Source organism: Lissotriton vulgaris, chromosome 10 (assembly GCF_964263255.1).
Source record: "Lissotriton vulgaris chromosome 10, aLisVul1.2, whole genome shotgun sequence".
Lineage (NCBI taxonomy): Eukaryota > Metazoa > Chordata > Amphibia > Caudata > Salamandridae > Lissotriton > Lissotriton vulgaris.
Genome location: NC_141698.1, coordinates 838733686 through 838757247, shown reverse-complemented (window position 1 = coordinate 838757247; position 23562 = coordinate 838733686). Strand labels below are relative to the sequence as shown.

Genomic DNA, 23562 nt, shown 5'->3' with positions numbered 1-23562 from the left:
CAACTTTTTATGCGGGAAAATACATTGCGTGATCTAGAGCAGCAATATGAACATACACAGGGTACTAAACCTTTGGGGGGCATAAAAACTATACTAGTGGAATACCAGACGTACGCCAATGATGAATTAAAATATGTCATGAGACGTCCGATTGCACGTGCTTATGGTGAAGGTGGTAGGCCAAGCAGAACTTTAGCAACTAAGATCTGTGCAGGTCGCACCCTGCAAATGGTTCAGGTGATTAGAGATTCTAACGGGGAACCTAGATATGAGACACATACTATACTGCGTGAATTCATGGCAACATATGGAAAACTATACACATCAAGTCCCACTGCTAATGAGGAGGAAATTATGGAATATTTATCTGACGTGTCGATAGCATGTTATGTTATGTTATGTTATGTTAATTTCGATTTATATAGCGCCAAATCACCGACAGGTCTCTTAGCGCTTGCTTTGGGAACCCGTCCTGGCTTTCCCTGCGAGATAACACTACTGGGCATCCCCAAGGTGAAGACCAGGCATCCCATCACGGTAGGGCCGTAGTGGAGATTAAGCAAGCTATTGCCCAGAGTTGCAGAGTGTGAACCCATGATTCGAGTAGGCACCGAGGCGAGAATTATCGAGTCCATGGACATTTTGAGCTCAAGACCCTGCCGCGTCGGGAATTGAACCCTGGTCCTGGGTCTGACCTCTGCATCAGGGTCTGCCTCCTCTAACCAGTGAGCCACACTTTTCCACCATGGCTGTCAGACACGCATAGAGAATACCTCTCATTGCCTGTCACTGTGGAGGAAGTTGGTACCATTATTAAGTCCCTACCGAATGGTAAAGCACCAGGACCGGACGGCTTTACATGTGAATTTTACAAATCGTTTGTAGACTTATTAGCTCCACACTTGATACAAATGTACGGGGACGCCCATGACAAGGGTATACTCCCGCCCACTTTAAGAGAGGCCATGATAATTGCATTGCTTAAACCGGACAAGAATTCAGAATATTGTGACTCGTACAGACCCTTGTCCCTCATAAACGTAGATACGAAAATTATTGCCAAGCTAATTGCCACGCGTCTCCTACCGCTGATGCCACTGCTGGTATTACCGGACCACTCAAGTTTTATCCCGACAAGATCAACGGCACATAACACATGAACACTATTCGCACTATCACATTACTTGGTCCCCAACCCCAAAGCTGCAGCAGTACTACTCGATGCAGCCAAAGCCTTTGACACAGTCGAATGGCCCTACTTACACACTTTTGCATAGAATGGGCTTCCCACCCATATTCACAGCCCAATCAGCGCAAATTAAAATTAACAAGTATAGATCAGACCCAATAACAATTACCAGAGGAACAAGTCAAGGCTGTCCCCTGTCTCCTTTATTATTTGCACTAGCGTTAGAGCCACTGGCGTGCAAAATATGACAGGGTCACCACTATTCGGCCCTTCAATTCCCACAGCATCCATTACACATCTCACTATATGCGGATGACATGATGCTCTATGTCCGTGACCCAGCACAAAACTTAAATCCTCTACTGCGAGACCATATTGTTGCGTGCTTATCTAGGTTCCTGATCGATACTGTGACCTTATGCCCCTATTCGGCTATAAATCCATTTATTCCCTATATTGGCATAACCGTTCAAGTGCGATTTTCTGAGAAGTCATCTCTGGCCTCACACGAACAGAGCCACATTCCAGCATGACTCTCTGCTACTTCCTTTGCGACCAATTAGTGCAATGACAGTGCAGCAGTCACTATCTGATATTCCTAGATAACACTCCGAGTTCTTCAACAAGATAAAAACTTAGCAAACCTGGAAATCCCCGCTTGCTATGTTTTGATTAGTAATGGAACTCTAATGAGCAACTGATAACTGTCACTTCCTAGTGACATCTTTAATTGACGTCTTATGTCCAGCAAACTTGCGTCAAACCCGGCACCTGTCAGGTATAAATATTACCAACATTGCCTTAAGCAATGTGAGCTGAGAGAGATACGAGCTGTGAGTTCGTTGCCTGTTGCTGATGCCAGCTGCCTGCATGACCCTGTGTTGGTAAAAACTAGCACTCTGTCGCTGCAGCCTGCTATCCTGTGGTGGTGAAGCTGCTGATTACCATTATCGCCGCTACAGCGCGACCTATGGTGCAGTACGCTTGAGGAGCCGTGCAGCCGTCCTCTGCGAAGACATCCAGCCCAGCTGCCCGCGGACGCTGTCACCCCTCCTTCCTCGACGCGCTGAAGAGAGAAGCCGCTGCATTTCTCGTGCAGAGAAATCCAGTCCCGGCGCTTCCGGTTTACCCTCGCGGGTGACTGGGATATCGAGAGAGACCCCTGAAGGAGATACCAATCCTCCATCATTCTATTCAGAGGTATGGTGTTGACTAAACCCTTAGACGAGAATTCTTGAAACAAACCTTGGCAAAACCAACTTAACTTAAGCTACTTACTTACTCCCCTTTCACGTGTTAGGCTTAGGTCATGCACACTGGGGTAGGCTTAGTTAGAAGCACCAGTTGAGTATGTTAGCCTAATGTATATATGACTGTATATATGTTTTATTACTTTTAACCATTGTATGGCTAAGAAACCATATCAATGCTTTTACAGTTCTATTTCGCAATACTTATCTTACTGTACGTACTTTTTATATTAACAGTTATTGCAATTGTAGCAATACATTTCTCTTGTACGAGAAGAAAGACTGTTCAATAAATGTTAACCTTTATTGATAAACGCCCGTCTCTCTATTCTCTACATACTGTGAAAGTAAACTGCACTAGACTGACTGAGTGAAATCTATGTCTATTGTTTCACACGACCCTTGAGATCGACTCTTGATCTGAGGAGCAAAGTTGTCATGTTGCACGGTTGTTGGAAAACTGAATCCCTTCTTGTCTGTGCCAAGGAAGCTGATCACTTCCTATGCAGAGAAGAAAGTTTCCAGTGACCTCTGAGCTAGTTGGTAACACAACCCAATTAAGTTTAGCATAGTCAGTGGAGGCCTGGAATATCTGCAGTTCCACGTCGATACTACTGTTTATGTTATTCCAATGCGCAGGGCCTAGTGGGAAACTAGGAACTACACTACATGGCGCCCAACGTTTGGTAAGGCGATAAACTAACGCAAGACTTGTAGAGTAACTCAGTCGTGCATATTTCACACCCCTTTTCTCCCGTAAATACTCCAATAGACGTCTGGAGTGGGTGAAAGGTTAAAATCCGCCCGACCTTAGTAGGAAGAGATTCCTATGTAAAGCTCTGGTTTATTCAACGTTGAAGGATACAGTGTTCCAAAATATTGTGCATCTAATCTTTGTCTCCTTGGAGACCTACTCTGCAAAAACTGCATTTTTAAAATGTCAGACAATGAAGAAGCAGCTAGGCTGGCTTCCATACTAATAGAGGAGGACTCGAGTCTCCTACAGGCAGACCCGGATGCTATTATCATCCCGGTCCACTTAAGAAGATCTATAACTTTAAAACTTAAAGAAAACGGACTGACACCTCAAGGTGGTACAGTAATTTTCGTGATAGAGGCTCACGAGTATCGGCAGACAGAGGTATTCTATTCATGGATAAACTTTCCAGCGGTAAACGCTAGAACAAAAGAGTTTCACTATTACAAAATAGAGGAACCTCCGGGAGAGTACGCTCCTTTCGAGGAGATTGAAATCCCACTTAAATTTCAAGAGCACCTGCTCTGGTTTAATGGCGCCCTAAAACACAATGATCACATTACCAGGCTCGGTCCACTAGGTAGACCAGGAGCCACGTGGCCGGTTCTAGCCAGCTACACACCACATCCTGACATAGTAAAAATGTCTAGGGAAGAGCTGTTAGCACAGCTAAACACATTAATAAAAATACATAGGCAATTAGTCCAATATGTAATACGGACTGCAACAGTCCAGCCAGCTGTTAATACACCACAGCTGACCCCTCATCAGGGGAACACAAATAAAATTACACCACAGAACATACAGTCATGTCTTGGTAAAACACCCGTAAAACGGGAACAAATTCCTTTCTGGTTAGCCCAGAAAATCACTCAAATAGAGGCAGTATTTCCTGATACTACCCCTATTGAGAAACACAGAATCTTGACCATCTGCCTTCCTATGGGAATCGCACCACACGTGGAGGACTGTGACACTTGGGGTACAGTCTTTGCTTCCATTTACACAAAAACACACGGTGTTCCGTCTATGGCGGTAATACCAGAAGTGCTAAAACAGATTCAAAATGAATTCGGTCCAGAGCCCGCTTTAAATCTAGGTATGAAATTACTGAAAGATTTCAAGCAGGTCACGGCTATATTATTAGCCAACATAAAGGGAGAAGCAGCATCTGTGGCGATTTGCCAGAAGTTGAGGGAAACAGATATAAAAGATCCTGTTGAACTTGCAAAAATCATAGAAAAGTGCTATGAAGAATTAGGTAGAGACAGCTTGGGTGGAAAACCAGTTACGCCCCAACTGCTCGAAAATCCTGAAAAATTATTTATTAAAAATAATTCAAACACTCCTAAAAAGAGCTGGGATGGAAATAAACAATCCACTCCCAAGGAAAAAGTTTTCCAGTCCAGAGGAAGGTCTCCTCGACGGAGGGAAAGAACTCCGACTCGAGAACGCCAGTCTCCCCAACGGGAGCCCTCTGAGAAAAGATATAACCTTAGAAATAGGGATAATATAAAAAAAAACCTGATAGATATCAAAGTATTGATACACGTCCCTCTCGATCTTTTCCACAGAATTCGGAAAGAAGAGGACGGTCAGACCCAGGAGAGCACACCAAGTCCAAAGACAAGGAACCTGCTCAGAGTAAAAAATCTCAATTTCAGAAAAAGAAGGTAGCCAGTATTAGAGTAATCAACAATGCCGAGAATACTGAGGACACAGTTGAAAAACGGGGAGTGGGCATTGACAATGTTGGACAGTGCAGCAGAAATCAGTATAGCGCGCAAGATCTTGATGAGTCATCTGGAGACAGTGGACACGAATGAATACATTCAGGTTGAAACTGCCGACGCCAGACTTAGCGAGCCCCATAAAATATACGAAATAACATTGCGTATGGAGGGTGATAAGACTAGGAAAATTAAGGGTCTATTTTGGGATAAGCTCTCAAAAGGCTATGATATTCTGTTAGCTGAAAAAGATTGGCCCCCGGAGTTTGTCAGGGAGTGCCCTCGTGGCGAAGAAGTGATTATGCCTGCCTTCTCGAATCACATACCGATTCACAAAAAATACACATATGCAAGGAAATGGGCAGTAGCCCAGGCACCTGCATTGTATAAAAATCATGTAGGATGGGATGAGGACTCACCGCCTCACAAAATCCAATTAAAAAGTGAATCAACTGCCCAACGGCAGTATCCCATAAAGCAAGAAGCTAAAAAACAAGTCAGGGAGATCTTAGATCAACTTGAATACCAGGGGGTGATTGAAACATGCACCTCTCAAATGAACAATCCGTTGTTTCCTGTCTCCAAGCCAGACAATTCATATCGTCTAGTTTTGGACTACAGACATCTTAATACATGTTGCAAAACTTTTACAGTACAAAACTCGCATAGTGCAGCCCTAATGAATAACATAGTTAGGAAAAAATACAAAACGACATTAGACATTCTAATGGCTTCTTTTGTCAAAACATTGCACCGGAAAGCAGATACTTGACCGCTTTCTCCGCATTTGGGTCACAGAAAAAAATTCTGTCGACTCCCACAGGGGTTCAAGAACAGCCCAGGGCTATTCTCAGCCAGGGTAACAGAGTTACTACAAATCTATGATGATGAAGCATTGTCTTACGTAGATGATATTTATCTCACAGACGACGACTTGGATACTCACTTGAAAAGAGTGAACACCATCATACTTGGGTTCGCAGCAGAGGGTTACAAATTCAACTTTAAAAAGTCCTGAATTGCCCATCTGACAGTACTGTTCTTAGGGTACGAATTATCAAGTGAAGGGAAAAGCCTAGCGGACAACTTCTTAGAGAAGTGCGCTGTACTCCAAGCTCCAAAAACGCTGAAGAATTTACAATCCATTCTAGGTTTTCTGAATTTCGGAAGAACCTACATTCTAAATTACGCAGAGAGGGTTAAACCTCTCTATGAACTAATAAAACCTGATTTAAAACAAATCAATTGGACTCAAAAACACACAGAAATTTTGAGATCACTGCAAACAGACATGTTAGCAAAAACAAAATTAGATACACGTGACAACACGATCGATCTTGTAATCCGAGTCATCCCAGGAAGATGCGGATTCACGTACCTAACCTCTAATGAGGGAGAAAAGGTACCAATTTCAATTAAATCTCACTTGTACACACAAGCAGAAAAAGCATTCAGTCACACAGAAAGAACTGTGAACGCAGTGCAAATCACATTAGCAAATGAACGAGAACTAGCACACGGCAAACGGATTAATATCCTTACAGCGGAATCCGCCTTCGAGGCGCTATTCAGCCCAGTAAACCTGCCTACAGTGTCACTGGATCCGAAATGGATACAGTGTATAGATTCTCTAGGAGCGGAAGACGTGAAATACTACTTCGCCCTGCAATACAAAGAACTGAATGATTTAGAATATGAAGAAGAATATCCTCTGCCAATCGAAATCCTGCCTCTCCCACAATACGCCTGTATAATCTATACAGATAGCTTTGTACAGCATTTCAACGTAGAGAGAAAATCCTACGATGCAGCATGTGCGATTATTAAAGGTCGTTGGCTGTGCGGTAAATTCAGACCGAAAATAACAAAAACCGAATCAGTAAAGTACTGTTCGGCTCAAAGAACTGAAATCAGATCTTTAAAGATGGTGCTCGAAAATGCAGAACGCGAATTCCCCACACTTATAGTGTGCGATTCTCATTTTTGCGTCAATTCTTACAATAACAAACTGCAGAGTTGGATCGAAAACGACTACAAAGATGACACAGGTGCCACAATAAAGCATAAAAAGCTCTGGAACGAGGTAGCTCTTTTACACAAAGAACTACAAAAGACTCACGTGATTCACGCACAGAGTCTTCAGCGTGATGGCGTTCACGTTGCAGGGAATTCATTGGCTAATACAGCCACCGCGGAAGCAACTAACCCGGCTTCCGTAGCCACAAAAAAGCGTACAGATAAGTACATAGACGGGGAAACCATGCTGGCAGTAAAAACAACCGTAAAAGGCGACTGTGCAGCACTACCCGTAAACTATCCACTCAATTATGCATACATAATCGATGCAAACTCCGTTCCTTTTGCTCGAATCCCTGGAGTGGGGGATAGAGTAATTCCAAACACGAACAGGAGAATATTTTTAATAGCAGACGCACACATGGGTTTGGGTCTAAGGCACAGAGAGATCAAGGAATCCCTGACTGAATTACAATCAGTATTCTGGTGGCCGGGAATGAGTGTAGAACACCAAATATATGCAAACAACTGTGAGAACTGTAATAGGGATCGCAGTAGCGAACCTTGCTACCGGCTACCAATCAGAAAGAGCGTAACGCTGCCTACACCCCATCCTGCGTCCTATTGATAGTTAAGACGAAATACACTTAAAAAATGAGGTCCCCAGCGCTCGGCTGACGCTAGAACGGTTATAAAAGATTTGCGAGTCCATATCGGCACATACGCAATTACCACGTTCCATTCTGACCAGGGTCCTGCTTTTGGCTCTCGAGCTTATAGGGAGGCCATGGCCAGCATGGGAATTGGGTTGCGGTATTCTTGTCCGTCGCACAAGTGTGGTAGAAAGAAAAAACCGGGACATAAAGCAATCTATAGCAGCGAAGGTATTAGGTTCAGGCGCTGGGTGGGTCAAACATTTAATAAGTGTCCAGACTAGTCTTAACAACATGCCAAGAAATTCTCTAAAAGGTTTCAGCCCATACGAACTATTGTTCGGAATTAGAATGAACGTTCAGGACCTCGATAGTCAGATGTCAGTGGTACAAGAAGAAAAAACGCAGTTTGATGTAAAAGACCGTTTGGCTGTTTTACAGGAACTGAATGAAACAAGAAAATCATTAAGCAACATAAAGTTAAAGCAACAGCCAAGTACCACTGACGAGGCACCACCCGCAACAGCCCCAGCAAGGCCTGTCTGGATTCCAAAGATTGGGGATCTAGTCAGAGAAAAGATCGCGGTTAAGAAGGAATTTGGGCCTTCTTACAGAAAAGCAGTACCTGTCTTGGCAGTCACCGGAACAAGATCAGTTGTGCTACCGCCCCTTGCTGGTAAAAAGGAGAACAGAATCGTGTCCATCGATCTGGTAAAACCACAAGCATGTGGCCTATAATCAACAGTAGGCCCAGTGGACTCCCAAGAAACAACAGAATACCCAAACTTGCAACAATCCAAGAGGTTCAAACTGAAAGACTAATCACATTCGATCAGCCTGCAGTGCACAATGAAGGACTATGCAATAATGCCATGGAACTCGTGCCTCTTGAAACACAGATTGTAAACAGTTCGTCAAGAAACAACACCAGTCTACAATGATGTGGCATCAGAAAGTGCTACCGAGAGACAGATTGAAAGAACAATCCCATCAATTGACAGAACTGCCTCTGGTTATTTCATCAACTTCGACAACTTCTCTGAAGATTTAAACGACCCCGAAGTGATGCCAGAAACAAAAAAGTCTTTTAAAGAAAAAGCAACGGAACTCTTTCATCAACTGAAGGAAATCTACCTTATTTCCCCTTGGCTAGAGTTCTGGTTCGGTCTAGGTGTATTTTTCCTCCTGCTTTGGCTCATCATGGTACTGTGTTTGGGAAAATTCATTGAAGGAAAATATATTACAATGGACACAGCAAGTCAGAACATCAACCTAGTCCTGAAACCACACAGATCATCCCACGTGAAGAAAAGAGAACTGTCAACAGTAAATGTCACAGCAATTCCAATACCTGGTGGGGTAGTATGGGAGAAAACAGACTATGAGATCTATGGTCCGGTCGAAATCCTGAAGTATCCTCATCAACTAAAGGTTTCCTTAAGTGACTTTGTGACACCAAGTACATTCTCTGATGATTGGGACTTTAACAGTATTAATGACATGATGTCTGATTTAGTAATGTCAGCTAGATTCACAGATCATGATTATTTACAAGGTTCATCTAGTTATGAGCAGTTATTCTGTTACACCCACTATGGGGATCATTACTTGCATAAATCTGCACAGCCTAGAAATGTTTTTATGTATAATCAATGGGAACATTGTGCTACACCACCTAAAAGCAGTTCTAAAGCATTTTTTGAGAAATTCAAATACTTTTCAGGGTTTAACGCAAGTGATGCAGAAACGTTTTATTACAAACTGTTAGATAAAACAGGTATGAAAACAATGCTGACAAATTCTAAATTGATATATTCAGAAGCATTTTATGACAAAATGATGACATTTGGTTTTGATTATTGGAAAAATAATATTGAAACGAAAACGATTTGGGGTACAAAAGATTGGCAGGTGCAAGGCATAGAAGCACTGTTTAGAACCTGCATGATACCTGAACAAATGTTATTTTTAAATGACACAATACACCAAACATCTTGTCTTGGCCTAGCTAAGATCAAAGACCTTAAAACACCGTCTATACCAAAGCCAATACCTGAAAATGCAACAGCTGATATTGAGTTAGACGTGTCACAAATTTTACATTTCAACAGAACACATCCTGATTGGAAAAAGTGGTTAATCTGGCCTACAGACACAAATAGCTGTCAAGATAGGTTCCTGAATAAAACACAGGGGTTAAAAATGACCAGATTAGACCCTAGATATTCCCAGAGACAACATCCAGGGATTATAACAACATACAGTGTAGGGAAACTCTGCCTAGAATGGCTAACTTCGTCCACACTGGCTGAAATTAAGCAACACTTGTCTTTACTAAAAGATGGTGCTGATTTGCGCGATTTCATTCTTGGACCACGCAAACAGCGTCAAAAGCGTTTCATAGCGACCAGCATCTATGCTGCTTACAACGAGGCTTGGAAAGTAAAGCAAATTGAAACTGCTGAAAAAATACGAGAAATTGATCGTATTAATTTGGAGAAATCACTTTCTGTAGTAGACAATGGGTTAATGACTCTGTCTTCCAGAATATATTCTTTGGACAATATTGTATCCTCTGCCTTTGATGTGATAGACAGAGATTTGCTAATGTTACAACATGGCCAGTCTCAATTACGCTCTATTATAGAATTAGGCTGGACGCTGCAAAATCTTCGTTCAGGCTATGTGCCTTGGCGTTTAATCAACACAACGTCATTATTTTACAGTTTTAACCTTACTGATAAACAGATCAGTTTGGCACAGAAAGGAGTAGACTATACAATCCTGAGCATCGAGAAACTCGAGAGATTACCATTGACAATGTCAGAGAGTCCTGTCATTGAATGGATAATACACGGAATTATCACAATTCCGATAACAACTTTCCGATTTCATAAATGCCTTGAGTACATACCTGCTGGCCAATATGAACAATTGGGTAAGGGATATGTAAAATCCGAATGGAAATTACCATACACTCATTCTTGCTATAGTGACAGCGACAAAAATGTATTTCTTAGTGGTGACAACTGTAAACACTCACTAAGCGGTATACTTTTGTGTCAAGGTATTAATTTACACGGAGCATGTGATGGAAATTCAAACAACCTTTCATGCCACCAGCTAGTCACACCTGCAACTCAGATAGAGCCCTTCTTTATGCAACTCGCAAACGGGAGTTACATTCTTAGAATGGATCACAGGTGCTGTGGCCTCGCGCCCAGGAAAAGTTATCTAGTACAAGTAACGTCCATGGTCAAATGTTGCATGCAAGCATTGTTCCCGAGCGGGCCTCCAGACATAGTGACTCCCATCTGGCCTCGTCTGAATCTCTATTCTATACGAATTGATACATTAAGCAAAATGAAATCTGTGCTTTTACAGACAACAGTGCCTATAATGTCATCTAAAGAGACGTATGATCTTCTAGTCGCAAGGACGGCTACTGAGGTTCATGACCTTTTATCAACAAATTGCCCCGTGCATTTCGTAGAAATGTTCAGCCAACTCCTTAACATGTCTAGTGCAACAAGCATCCCAGGCATATTTAAGACAGTCTTTACGGGACTGCTAACACCCTTCCAGGCAATTTTGGGAATCTTTCCTAATTTCGTGCACTCCATTTTTGGCGGCATTCCACTATTTTTGGGACTCATCGCAGGGATTCTATTTTTGACCATCCTGCTACGTTATGGCAAGCCTCGGCTCAGACATAGCTCCCATGGGAATGGAAGAGACAATCCTAGCAATGCGCTACAGGGACAGGATAACTAACGTCCTCGGATTGGCCAGGCTGAGAGATCTAAACATGACCTGGTTCCTTTCATTCAGACCGATATGGCAAAATTGCATTTTACCTGTGCTACGGTGTATGCTTTGCGGCGATGAATGCGTGTTGGACATCTGTCTTTCACTTCCATCAGCAGTACCATTGGACGTCGATACTTTGCTCAGTCCAATAACGGCTCACGCATTGTGTTGTCCCCAGCGGCTACCAATCCTGATGACGGCATTCGTGGAGACTCCTGTACTACAGCCAAGTGGTAACAGTGGAGCGAGTGACAAAAGCAACATCATCCAGGTACAACGTTCTGTGAGCATTGCTGGTCCCCCTTTTGTAAATCGATTTTGGCCACTATAGGTGTGGCAGGGTATACTCAGACATGAGTCCCTTTCTCACTGCTCCATCAGGATTCAAGCAAGCTGGGCCGAAGAGGCTGAAATGCCAGAAACCGGTCCCCGGTAGCTTGTCTCCTTTCTGGTAAAGAATTGGCTTGGTAGTTTAGTCTGCCCTGTTCCCATGATGCACTGGGCCAGGGACAGACTGATTTGCATATAGCCATATTCTGAGCTGGGATGGGGCAGTGAGATAAATAACGGTGATGGATCAAGCCCTGATCTTTGGACTGGGTAAGAGTGGTCTGCTCAATTCAGACACTCTGTTCATCACCACCCCCTTTTGTAAATCGATTTTGGCCACTATAGGTGTGGCAGGGTATACTCAGACATGAGTCCCTTTCTCACTGCTCCATCAGGATTCAAGCAAGCCGGGCCGAAGAGGCTGAAATGCCAGAAACCGGTCCCCGGTAGCTTGTCTCCTTTCTGGTAAAGAATTGGCTTGGTAGTTTAGTCTGCCCTGTTCCCATGATGCACTGGGCCAGGGACAGACTGATTTGCATATAGCCAGATTCTGAGCTGGGATGGGGCAGTGAGATAAATAACGGTGATGGATCAAGCCCTGATCTTTGGACTGGGTAAGAGTGGTCTGCTCAATTCAGACACTCTGTTCATCACCACCCCCTTTTGTAAATCGATTTTGGCCACTATAGGTGTGGCAGGGTATACTCAGACATGAGTCCCTTTCTCACTGCTCCATCAGGATTAAAGCAAGCCGGGCCGAAGAGGCTGAAATGCCAGAAACCGGTCCCCGGTAGCTTGTCTCCTTTCTGGTAAAGAATTGGCTTGGTAGTTTAGTCTGCCCTGTTCCCATGATGCACTGGGCCAGGGACAGACTGATTTGCATATAGCCAGATTCTGAGCTGGGATGGGGCAGTGAGATAAATAACGGTGATGGATCAAGCCCTGATCTTTGGACTGGGTAAGAGTGGTCTGCTCAATTCAGACACTCTGTTCATCACCACCCCCTTTTGTAAATCGATTTTGGCCACTATAGGTGTGGCAGGGTATACTCAGACATGAGTCCCTTTCTCACTGCTCCATCAGGATTCAAGCAAGCCGGGCCGAAGAGGCTGAAATGCCAGAAACCGGTCCCCGGTAGCTTGTCTCCTTTCTGGTAAAGAATTGGCTTGGTAGTTTAGTCTGCCCTGTTCCCATGATGCACTGGGCCAGGGACAGACTGATTTGCATATAGCCAGATTCTGAGCTGGGATGGGGCAGTGAGATAAATAACGGTGATGGATCAAGCCCTGATCTTTGGACTGGGTAAAAGTGGTCTGCTCAATTCAGACACTCTGTTCATCACCACCCCCTTTTGTAAATCGATTTTGGCCACTATAGGTGTGGCAGGGTATACTCAGACATGAGTCCCTTTCTCACTGCTCCATCAGGATTCAAGCAAGCCGGGCCGAAGAGGCTGAAATGCCAGAAACCGGTCCCCGGTAGCTTGTCTCCTTTCTGGTAAAGAATTGGCTTGGTAGTTTAGTCTGCCCTGTTCCCATGATGCACTGGGCCAGGGACAGACTGATTTGCATATAGCCAGATTCTGAGCTGTGATGGGGCAGTGAGATAAATAACGGTGATGGATCAAGCCCTGATCTTTGGACTGGGTAAGAGTGGTCTGCTCAATTCAGACACTCTGTTCATCACCACCCCCTTTTGTAAATCGATTTTGGCCACTATAGGTGTGGCAGGGTATACTCAGACATGAGTCCCTTTCTCACTGCTCCATCAGGATTCAAGCAAGCCGGGCCGAAGAGGCTGAAATGCCAGAAACCGGTCCCCGGTAGCTTGTCTCCTTTCTGGTAAAGAATTGGCTTGGTAGTTTAGTCTGCCCTGTTCCCATGATGCACTGGGCCAGGGACAGACTGATTTGCATATAGCCAGATTCTGAGCTGGGATGGGGCAGTGAGATAAATAACGGTGATGGATCAAGCCCTGATCTTTGGACTGGGTAAGAGTGGTCTGCTCAATTCAGACACTCTGTTCATCACCACCCCCTTTTGTAAATCGATTTTGGCCACTATAGGTGTGGCAGGGTATACTCAGACATGAGTCCCTTTCTCACTGCTCCATCAGGATTCAAGCAAGCCGGGCCGAAGAGGCTGAAATGCCAGAAACCGGTCCCCGGTAGCTTGTCTCCTTTCTGGTAAAGAATTGGCTTGGTAGTTTAGTCTGCCCTGTTCCCATGATGCACTGGGCCAGGGACAGACTGATTTGCATATAGCCAGATTCTGAGCTGGGATGGGGCAGTGAGATAAATAACGGTGATGGATCAAGCCCTGATCTTTGGACTGGGTAAGAGTGGTCTGCTCAATTCAGACACTCTGTTCATCACCACCCCCTTTTGTAAATCGATTTTGGCCACTATAGGTGTGGCAGGGTATACTCAGACATGAGTCCCTTTCTCACTGCTCCATCAGGATTCAAGCAAGCCGGGCCGAAGAGGCTGAAATGCCAGAAACCGGTCCCCGGTAGCTTGTCTCCTTTCTGGTAAAGAATTGGCTTGGTAGTTTAGTCTGCCCTGTTCCCATGATGCACTGGGCCAGGGACAGACTGATTTGCATATAGCCAGATTCTGAGCTGGGATGGGGCAGTGAGATAAATAACGGTGATGGATCAAGCCCTGATCTTTGGACTGGGTAAGAGTGGTCTGCTCAATTCAGACACTCTGTTCATCACCACCCCCTTTTGTAAATCCACCCCCTTTTGTAAATCGATGACAGCAATCATTCTCACACCTGCCAAGTTACAGCGCTATCTAATTTGGTTGAACTATCACCTGAATTTGTAGACCAATTCTTTGAGAGCCTGTCTGATACGATGTTCTCACCCACAGAGAAACAATAACTTTTGAGAAGCTTTCCGACACACAGCGTTCCCATGAACTCTGAATTCGGCCTTCAGTTTTGATCAACAAAAACTGCCAAGAGCTTTGGAAATCTATTTTTCCCCGTTCAAGCAATAACTTTTTGATTTGGACAATTTTTCTAATATTGACCCTTTTTGGCACGAACAGTTCTTTGCTTAACGTAAAAACTATTCTTAGAGAACAGAAGCTTCACACTTCTATTTCTAAAAACACATCTAGAGACATAACAAAATAACACCAGCCTCTAGCACTCATGTTATTACAATGCATTTTTATGTGATGATTTATCTCGCCTTTCTTCTGTCAGAGATACTTCATGTGTAATTCCTTTTGCATAATCATTCATTGACTTCATATGCAATAATTTTTTGAATGATTGATATGCTTTAAAAAACGTACAGTACCTAAATTCCATGTATTACAAGTACGCCTATTTCGAATGCATTTATGTATTTTGGGGTGGGCAATGTTACACATGCATCTTATTGCTTAGTTTTAGTAATTTTGATGGACATGTAAACGTGGAGTGGGTGTTGCGTGCTTATCTAGGTTCCTGATCGATACTGTGACCTTATGCCCCTATTCGGCTATAAATCCATTTATTCCCTATATTGGCATAACCGTTCAAGTGCGATTTTCTGCGAAGTCATCTCTGGTCTCACACGAACAGAGCCACATTCCAGCATGACTCTCTGCTACTTCCTTTGCGACCAATTAGTGCAATGACAGTGCAGCAGTCACTATCTGATATTCCTAGATAACACTCCGAGTTCTTCAACAAGATAAAAACTTAGCAAACCTGGAAATCCCCGCTTGCTATGTTTTGATTAGTAATGGAACTCTAATGAGCAACTGATAACTGTCACTTCCTAGTGACATCTTTAATTGACGTCTTATGTCCAGCAAACTTGCGTCAAACCCGGCACCTGTCAGGTATAAATATTACCAACATTGCCTTAAGCAATGTGAGCTGAGAGAGATACGAGCTGTGAGTTCGTTGCCTGTTGCTGATGCCAGCTGCCTGCATGACCCTGTGTTGGTAAAAACTAGCACTCTGTCGCTGCAGCCTGCTATCCTGTGGTGGTGAAGCTGCTGATTACCATTATCGCCGCTACAGCGCGACCTATGGTGCAGTACGCTTGAGGAGCCGTGCAGCCGTCCTCTGCGAAGACATCCAGCCCAGCTGCCCGTGGACGCTGTCACCCCTCCTTCCTCGACGCGCTGAAGAGAGAAGCCGCTGCATTTCTCGTGCAGAGAAATCCAGTCCCGGCGCTTCCGGTTTACCCTCGCGGGTGACTGGGATATCGAGAGAGACCCCTGAAGGAGATACCAATCCTCCATCATTCTATTCAGAGGTATGGTGTTGACTAAACCCTTAGACGAGAATTCTTGAAACAAACCTTGGCAAAACCAACTTAACTTAAGCTACTTACTTACTCCCCTTTCACGTGTTAGGCTTAGGTCAGGCACACTGGGGTAGGCTTAGTTAGAAGCACCAGTTGAGTATGTTAGCCTAATGTATATATGACTGTATATATGTTTTATTACTTTTAACCATTGTATGGCTAAGAAACCATATCAATGCTTTTACAGTTCTATTTCGCAATACTTATCTTACTGTACGTACTTTTTATAATAACAGTTATTGCAATTGTGGCAATACATTTCTCTTGTACGAGAAGAAAGACTGTTCAATAAATGTTAACCTTTATTGATAAACGCCCGTCTCTCTATTCTCTACATACTGTGAAAGTAAACTGCACTAGACTGACTGAGTGAAATCTATGTCTATTGTTTCACACGACCCTAGAGATCGACTCTTGATCTGAGGAGCAAAGTTGTCATGTTGCACGGTTGTTGGAAAACTGAATCCCTTCTTGTCTGTGCCAAGGAAGCTGATCACTTCCTATGCAGAGAAGAAAGTTTCCAGTGACCTCTGAGCTAGTTGGTAACACAACCCAATTAAGTTTAGCATAGTCAGTGGAGGCCTGGAATATCTGCAGTTCCACGTTGATACTACTGTTTATGTTATTCCAATGCGCAGGGCCTAGTGGGAAACTAGGAACTACACTACAATATAAAATTCGGACTACACTCGCGACTTAAAATAAACTGGTCCAAATCACAAATTGTCCCACTGACTGATACCACATGCCCACAACATATGGATTACCCATTAGAATGGCAAACAGAGCCGGTAAGATATTTGGGAATCTGGATCCATAGAGACCCAGACCTAGTTATTCGCGCAAACTACGGTACAGCGATAAGTGTTCTGGAAGACCAGATAAAAAGATGGAACTGTCTGCCTCTCACTAGCTGACCGAGCGGTTATAGTGAAAATGGTAATCTTACCTAAATGTCTTTATTTATTTAATAATATTCCGATAAAGCCGCCGATGTAAGTGTTTCGTAGGATGACAAACAGGCGAGGATAGAAATGCGAGCATTAACCTTACCATACTCACAGGGAGGGTTTAAAGTGCCTGATTTTTTACTTTATTACTTATGTGCGCAAGCACAAAATGCACATTGCTGGTATTACGAAGTTTATTCCTCATGCACGTCGCAATAGAAGAAGGTGAGGCACTTCCCATACCGCTGACAGCTTTCTTAACACACCGGAGGCCCCCATTGCATGCTCGCGACAAACACAATAGATGCAACAAATGAAGCTTGGTACATAATGGGGAAGAAAGCGAACAAGTTACCACTGTATGCAGCTGTCCTTCATTTACACCACCATCCAGAACTTTAGGTCACTCAAGAAAAGGTGGGAATGGGCATACTTAAACAAGTGGGTATAGATACAATGGGTGATCTGTTTCAGGATGGAAAATTTAGGACCCTTGATGAGCTGACATTTATAAGTAACCCGACTCTGCTTTTCAAATTCACATATTACAGATTGCAAAGATTGATACAGGAACTGTATCCGTCATACCCTGCAGGACCGCAGCAACAGTCAACCTTGCAACTATTGCTTACAACCCCCACAGCACAGCATATAGTTTCTAAATAATATGTTAAATTGCAAGAATAAATAGCGGGGAACACAGAGAGAGCATTAGAAAAATGGAAGGCTAGTCTAGACATTCCGTTGACAGCAGAGGAATGGGCCACAACATGCACATTTACAGGCCTGCTAAAACCTAATGGCAACCTTCGCATACTACACTATAAATATATACAACAGGCCTATTACACACCTGAGCGACTTCACAGATACGGACTGAGCATGGATTCGAAATGCAAACGATGTCACTCAGATGTAGCAGACATTATACATCTTGCATGGTGGTGTCCGAAGGTAGCTGACTACTGGGTGAAGGTGACTAAACTGTTGAGCGATATGGTGGGTGTCCCCATTGAATGTACAATACGCTCATGCTTACTGGGACTGGTACCTAGTGTACGAGCTACTAAGCGAAAGTTCTGTGTAGTTGCATTGTTAACGGCGAAGCGTAGAATCTCTCTTGGTTGGAATGGTTCAAGTGCTCCATAAATCAAACAATGGATTGTAGACTTGACATACTGTAAGGATACCCTGATGACGTATGAGGAAGAACTGCCTGCGAGCTCAAGGCCCAGGCATTATTGGTTTTACTTAGTCGACTATTTAAAATCACACAAGACTGATTAAATGCATGTGTTGTATGGCTATCTTTGAAAACTATTGTAATATACTCAGGCTGGAAAATGGATGTTGTTGTGCAACAGTCAATTTTCTTATTTATATTTGACTTTGTAAGTCTTGAAAATACAAATACATTTAAAAAAAAAAAAGATTTTCACTCTGCAGCCAAGCATTGCCTTCAAGGACAAAGTGGCTTAAACCACTTGTTAGTCACCATATGCAGAGAGTCTTTAATATGCTTGGATGGCAAAAGCATGTAAAATCTTTCTTGGCCTCTCAGAGAACATCCGTACAATCCAGAGAAACCTGTTTTGTTGCATCTAACAAATACAAGGATGCTAGGCTGTGATACTGTGCCTTCATCTTGCTTCCTCAATGTAATGCCTAGCCAGTTGGGTCAACTCTATGCACCACTGAGACCTGTCCAACACAGATCCAATCGCAAACAATATTGTACCTGAAACCTTAAATTACTGCATTCTTTCCTAGTGGGCCCCCACTTGTGGGGTGGGGTTGATTCGACTGGCGCAGGTATTTATTGGCAATGGTTTATGGGCTGGGTTATGCAACTAATGCATGGTCCTGTTTTACACTGTCAGCTGTAGTACATAAATGGTCCAGGATGCATTCTCCAGTACATGGACAGCACGGTAGTGAAAGAGAGTGGTGGTTCAAACCACTGCTCAATCCTTTTGCTGTAGGCGAAGCCCGGTCTGCTTTTGCAGGGTAACATGGACCTCTTCCCCCGCAGCTGAGTGGAGTCTATGATTGCACCAGTGTGGGAAAGCTTCTTGCCACACTGGAAGCGACCTTTTTAGGGATAATCTAGGATGCATTGACTCTGAAACACTTTCTACAGGGAGTATAGAGATCGCATGTACCCAAGGGTCTCTTTGCCCGTGGATCTGGGTATGAAATATGATGCAGAAGCAAAAGGTTGGTCCTAAATGCATGGGGGCCTACGCACGAGAGGCCACACATTGCACATTTGCATGGATTCAAAATGTGCGTTCACGCAATATTTATTACAGCAAGGGCTGCACAAGTATCTTTATCTCCCAACCACCAGATGTAGCGTCACGCAAGGACGCGCTTCATGTTACTTATTTACTTCAAGGGACAACGTCCTTGGATCGTTTACTGTCCTCCAGTAGGATTCTTTTGCTGAAATTTCAGTGACTGTTTATATGCTTTTTCATCTGTATAGGTCTTGTCTCTTTTGCAGTTGAAGGTGCTTCATTTGATTAATGTCGAAACTTTCACAGCCCCTAGATGTATTTTATTGTGGAAGGGAGCCTTTTTGCACATTACCACGTTTTGCTTACCCGAATATAGAAGTGCCGAATCTACCAGAATTCAATGCACTTATCAGAGGTACAGGCAAACAAATGCTGTGTGTAAGGCGCAACATAACTGACCATAAGCACCAAAGTAAGGTACTGCAGTTCAGGCAGGGGCGTAACACAGGCCCCCGCATCCCCCGCGGTGCGGGGGGCCTCTAGCTCCAAGAGGCCCCCTCGGCACTGCACACTGGCCGAGAGAGCTCTTGATTGAGCCCGGAGGGGGCCCCTCTAAGTACCGTGCAGGGAGGCCCCCTCTCTTTTCCTTACGCCAGTCAGCCTCATTAGGACACCTGCTGCTGAATTACGAAGACATGTGTGCCTCCTTTTCAAATTACGCTGACCCTGAAGTTCAGAGAAGAGGCCACAGATACTTGTGCAGCCCTTTCTGTAATAAACATTGCGTGAACGAACACTTTGTATTCATGCAAATGTGAAATGTGTGGCCTCTCGTGTCTAGACACATTGTAGGGAGCTCAGAGCAGAAACAGAAAAGAGAGTGGAAGCGCAGTAACAAGACACTAAGGGCTTTACATGGGAATCTAAAGTAAAATGATTCAATCTTTTAAGAACAAAAAGTTGCCAAATCATTACTTATGTTTCAGAGGTCTGAGAAGATCACCATATTATAAGCTGTTGCAGAGACCTAAAAGTAGGTCTTTTTTCAAAAACGTATATCAAGTAAAGCTAGAGTAATCCAGTCACTGAAATTCTACGTAGACTTGTAAATATTATTAATTAGAACCAGAGAGGGAGCGTAGAATACCCTGGAGTAAGTTTGGAGCATGAATGAACAGTTACCGGACCACAAGAAGAACTACTGGGATCTGAAAGGCACAGCATAGTGATCCATCCAAATAAAGGGGAAGAGATGCATTAGCCATCAAATCAGAATCATTAGAGAAGACAGGATCTAACTCGTGGCCTGCCTGATGGGTAGGCAAGCGACCTAGTTGGGTTAGGTGGATGACTGACAGCATCAATCAAAGCAGCGGCATCAGGATAAGGAATGTCTTTGAGATGAAAGTTGAGATCGCCATGCATAGTAACATTCACATAGTGCAGCACATGAGACGTGATAGAATTATAATTTTAGTAACTTTTCAATTGCAATAATAATAACTATTATTAATAGAAAATATAGCAAAACAAGTTTTATTTTCGAATTATATCATATAGAGTTTGTGCACTGCTGAATAAAATCAAGTATTTGTTGCATTGTTACCTTAAATTCCGACAACCATTCCTCCACAACCCCTTTGTCCACAGCAAGCATTTTCCCACATCTGCTACTTTTCAAATTTCACCCTGGATTGAAAACAATGCAAGAGTTAGAACATCTTGTTGGCCAACTTCCAAAGATGCTTGCTGAATTTGTATTTTGTATTCTAAGTATACAGTGCTTCCCCCAGAAATATTTCAGAGACTAACATACATACTTTACTGTTTGAAGCATCTTGGATCAATTTAAGCCTAAATCCTCGTCACATAATCATCTTTAAACGGGATATACATTTGTGAGACCCTATTAAAGCTCATAGCTACCACTACTAGGCATAAAAGAAAAAATGTTGCAGGCTGACCTTGGTCTGAAACATTCATTTTTGTTAAATAATCTTTGAGAAAAGTCAAAACACCAGCGACTGGTGCAATAGGAAAACTTCTTTCTTGTTAGAGTCCTCAACACCTTATTCCACCAAACGTTTTGTTTGAACAAACTAAATAGCCAACGCTCAATATATTTTCTTCTTTCTAATAATCTTATTTTACACGTGTTTTATAATATTACGTTATTCCTTCAGCAAATGGCAGTCGTAAAGGACAAAAAACTTGTTTTGATAGCAGTGAACTTTTCCAGTTGAACCTGTACCCATCTGGTTTTTGATGTATTTTTCTAATAAAAACACATTATTTGCAATAGAGAAAAGCATTCACGTTTGGTTCGCAAATCAACAAACTTAATAAAATAAATGTCACTGCACATTGTAATCTCATATTGTATACTTTTTGTACGTATGCATGTATGTGTGGGAAAACAAAAAAATCAGTGGAATTCTGCAATGGAATACTGTCTGCAAAGTGCAGGTTGGCATCATAAGACATTGGCCATAATCCCTCATACATGTGTTGTAGATCTATTTGCCAGCAATAATTTTGTTAAATCCTGATAAAATTATGTTTACATCCTGTATTCAAACACCTGGAAATTCTATACTTGTGAGGTGTGTTTCAGCCATGACCGTATCTGTTTGTTTTCTTAAGTTACCAGAAACTGTTACATTTACTACACGGGACATTATTAGGGCCTATTATCGGCATATGATTGAATGCAAACTTGTGTCATTCCCAGTCATGAGGCAACAAATTTAAATAACTGGACACAAGCACAACACGCGCAGAAATAAGTCAAGTCAAGTCAAGTAATTTATATAGCGCGCTACATACCCAGAGGGTCTCAAGGCGCTTGAGGAAGGGTGGGGAATTACTTGTCGAATATTCAGGTTTTAAGTTGCTTTCTGAATGTAAGGTGGTTCTGAGTGAGACGAAGGTGGGTGGGAAGTGAGTTCCAGGTTTTAGCTGCCAGGTAGGAGAAGGATCTGCCTCCCATGGTGGTTTTGTTGATGCGAGGTACAGTTGCAAGGGCTTGGTTGGAGGATCGTAGGTGGCGGGAGGGGGTGTAGAAGGAAAGTCGCGAGTTGAGGCATTCGGGTCCAAGTTCGTAGAGTGCTTTGTGTGCGTGGGTTAGGAGGCGGAACGTAATCCTCTTGTTAACGGGGAGCCAGTGGAGGTTTTTCAGGTGTCCAGAGATGTGGTCTTTACGCGGGATGTCTAGTATGAGTCTGGCTGAGGCGTTCTGGATGCGTTGGAGTTTTTTCTGGAGTTTAGTGGTGGTACCGGCGTATAGGGTGTTTCCGTAGTCCAGGCGGCTCGTGACCAGTGCGTGGGTGACCGTTTTTCTGGTTTCGGTGGGGATCCAACGAAATGTTTTTTTGAGCATGCGAAGAATATTGAAGCAAGAAGATGAGACAGCGTTGACTTGTCTGTTCATAGAGAGAGAGGAGCAAGTTTGAGTAATTCACCAAACCTGAATAACTGATCTACAAATATTTATTAAAGATACTAAAGGTGTCCTGGATTTCCCTAATCACTTAGATTTAGCAGATGATCAGAGAGCCATGATCGATGGGTAAAGGGAATTTTGGCACAATCCTAGGGTATAATATGGTTTCCACTGACAACAAACTCTTGCGATACGCAACTAAAGGGAATGCTGGGGCATTTGAAACTACTTAAGTCGATAGAGTGTTCCCCTATTTCTGATAAGTTACCATCCAGCCTGCAAATTTTGGAACCCAAAATATTTTAATGGAAGCCCGCTATAAAGACTGTGGTTGTGGCTGATGACATGCTTAATCCGTTGTACAAGAGTTCAGTCCACTGGAAACGAGGTTTAGCGTAGGTTCCATAAACTGCTTAGAGTCAGAAGATTGAGGAATCAATTTAAGAAATTTTAAGCAATTATATGCCCATGATGTACTATGGAAAAATGATTTCCACCACTCCTATACAGGAAAAAAACAGATTTAAGAAAATATTAAAAAATAATCAGACAAATGCCCAAAAGCTCAACGGAAGAGGCCTTAATGAAAAGGCATTAGGAGGTGAAAGAAGCAACACAGACAGAGATCCAAGCTTTTTTGGTGGCTGGGACAGGAGAAGGAGATAAGAATCGAAATGAAAGGGGCTTGCAAGCTAACACCAACTATATTGAATCAATTGATTAGGGAATTCTATTTTATGTTCGTTAATCTTAATAAAGCAAACCAGGATAGCTCTTCAAAGCCAGGGATGAAGCATGAGAAAAGTTGCTTAATAAAAGCAAAGAGGGAAGCGTATACCTGCACCACTGCAGCTCTATCAGTGGACACAGGGTATGAGAAT

The 23562-nt window shown here is 43.2% G+C and overlaps 1 protein-coding gene across 2 annotated transcripts in view; it reads right to left on the bottom strand.

Moving 5' to 3' along the window:
- HYCC1 (hyccin PI4KA lipid kinase complex subunit 1) overlaps positions 1 to 23562 on the bottom strand; it is a 421923-nt gene that overhangs the window by 284573 nt on the left and 113788 nt on the right. For both annotated transcript variants that reach the window (XM_086941769.1, XM_086941768.1), the window contains exon 2: positions 20846 to 20928. In XM_086941769.1, coding sequence (XP_086797895.1) covers positions 20846 to 20896 — 51 coding nt within the window. In that variant the 5' untranslated portion in view covers positions 20897 to 20928. The remainder of the gene's footprint in view (positions 1 to 20845; positions 20929 to 23562) is intronic.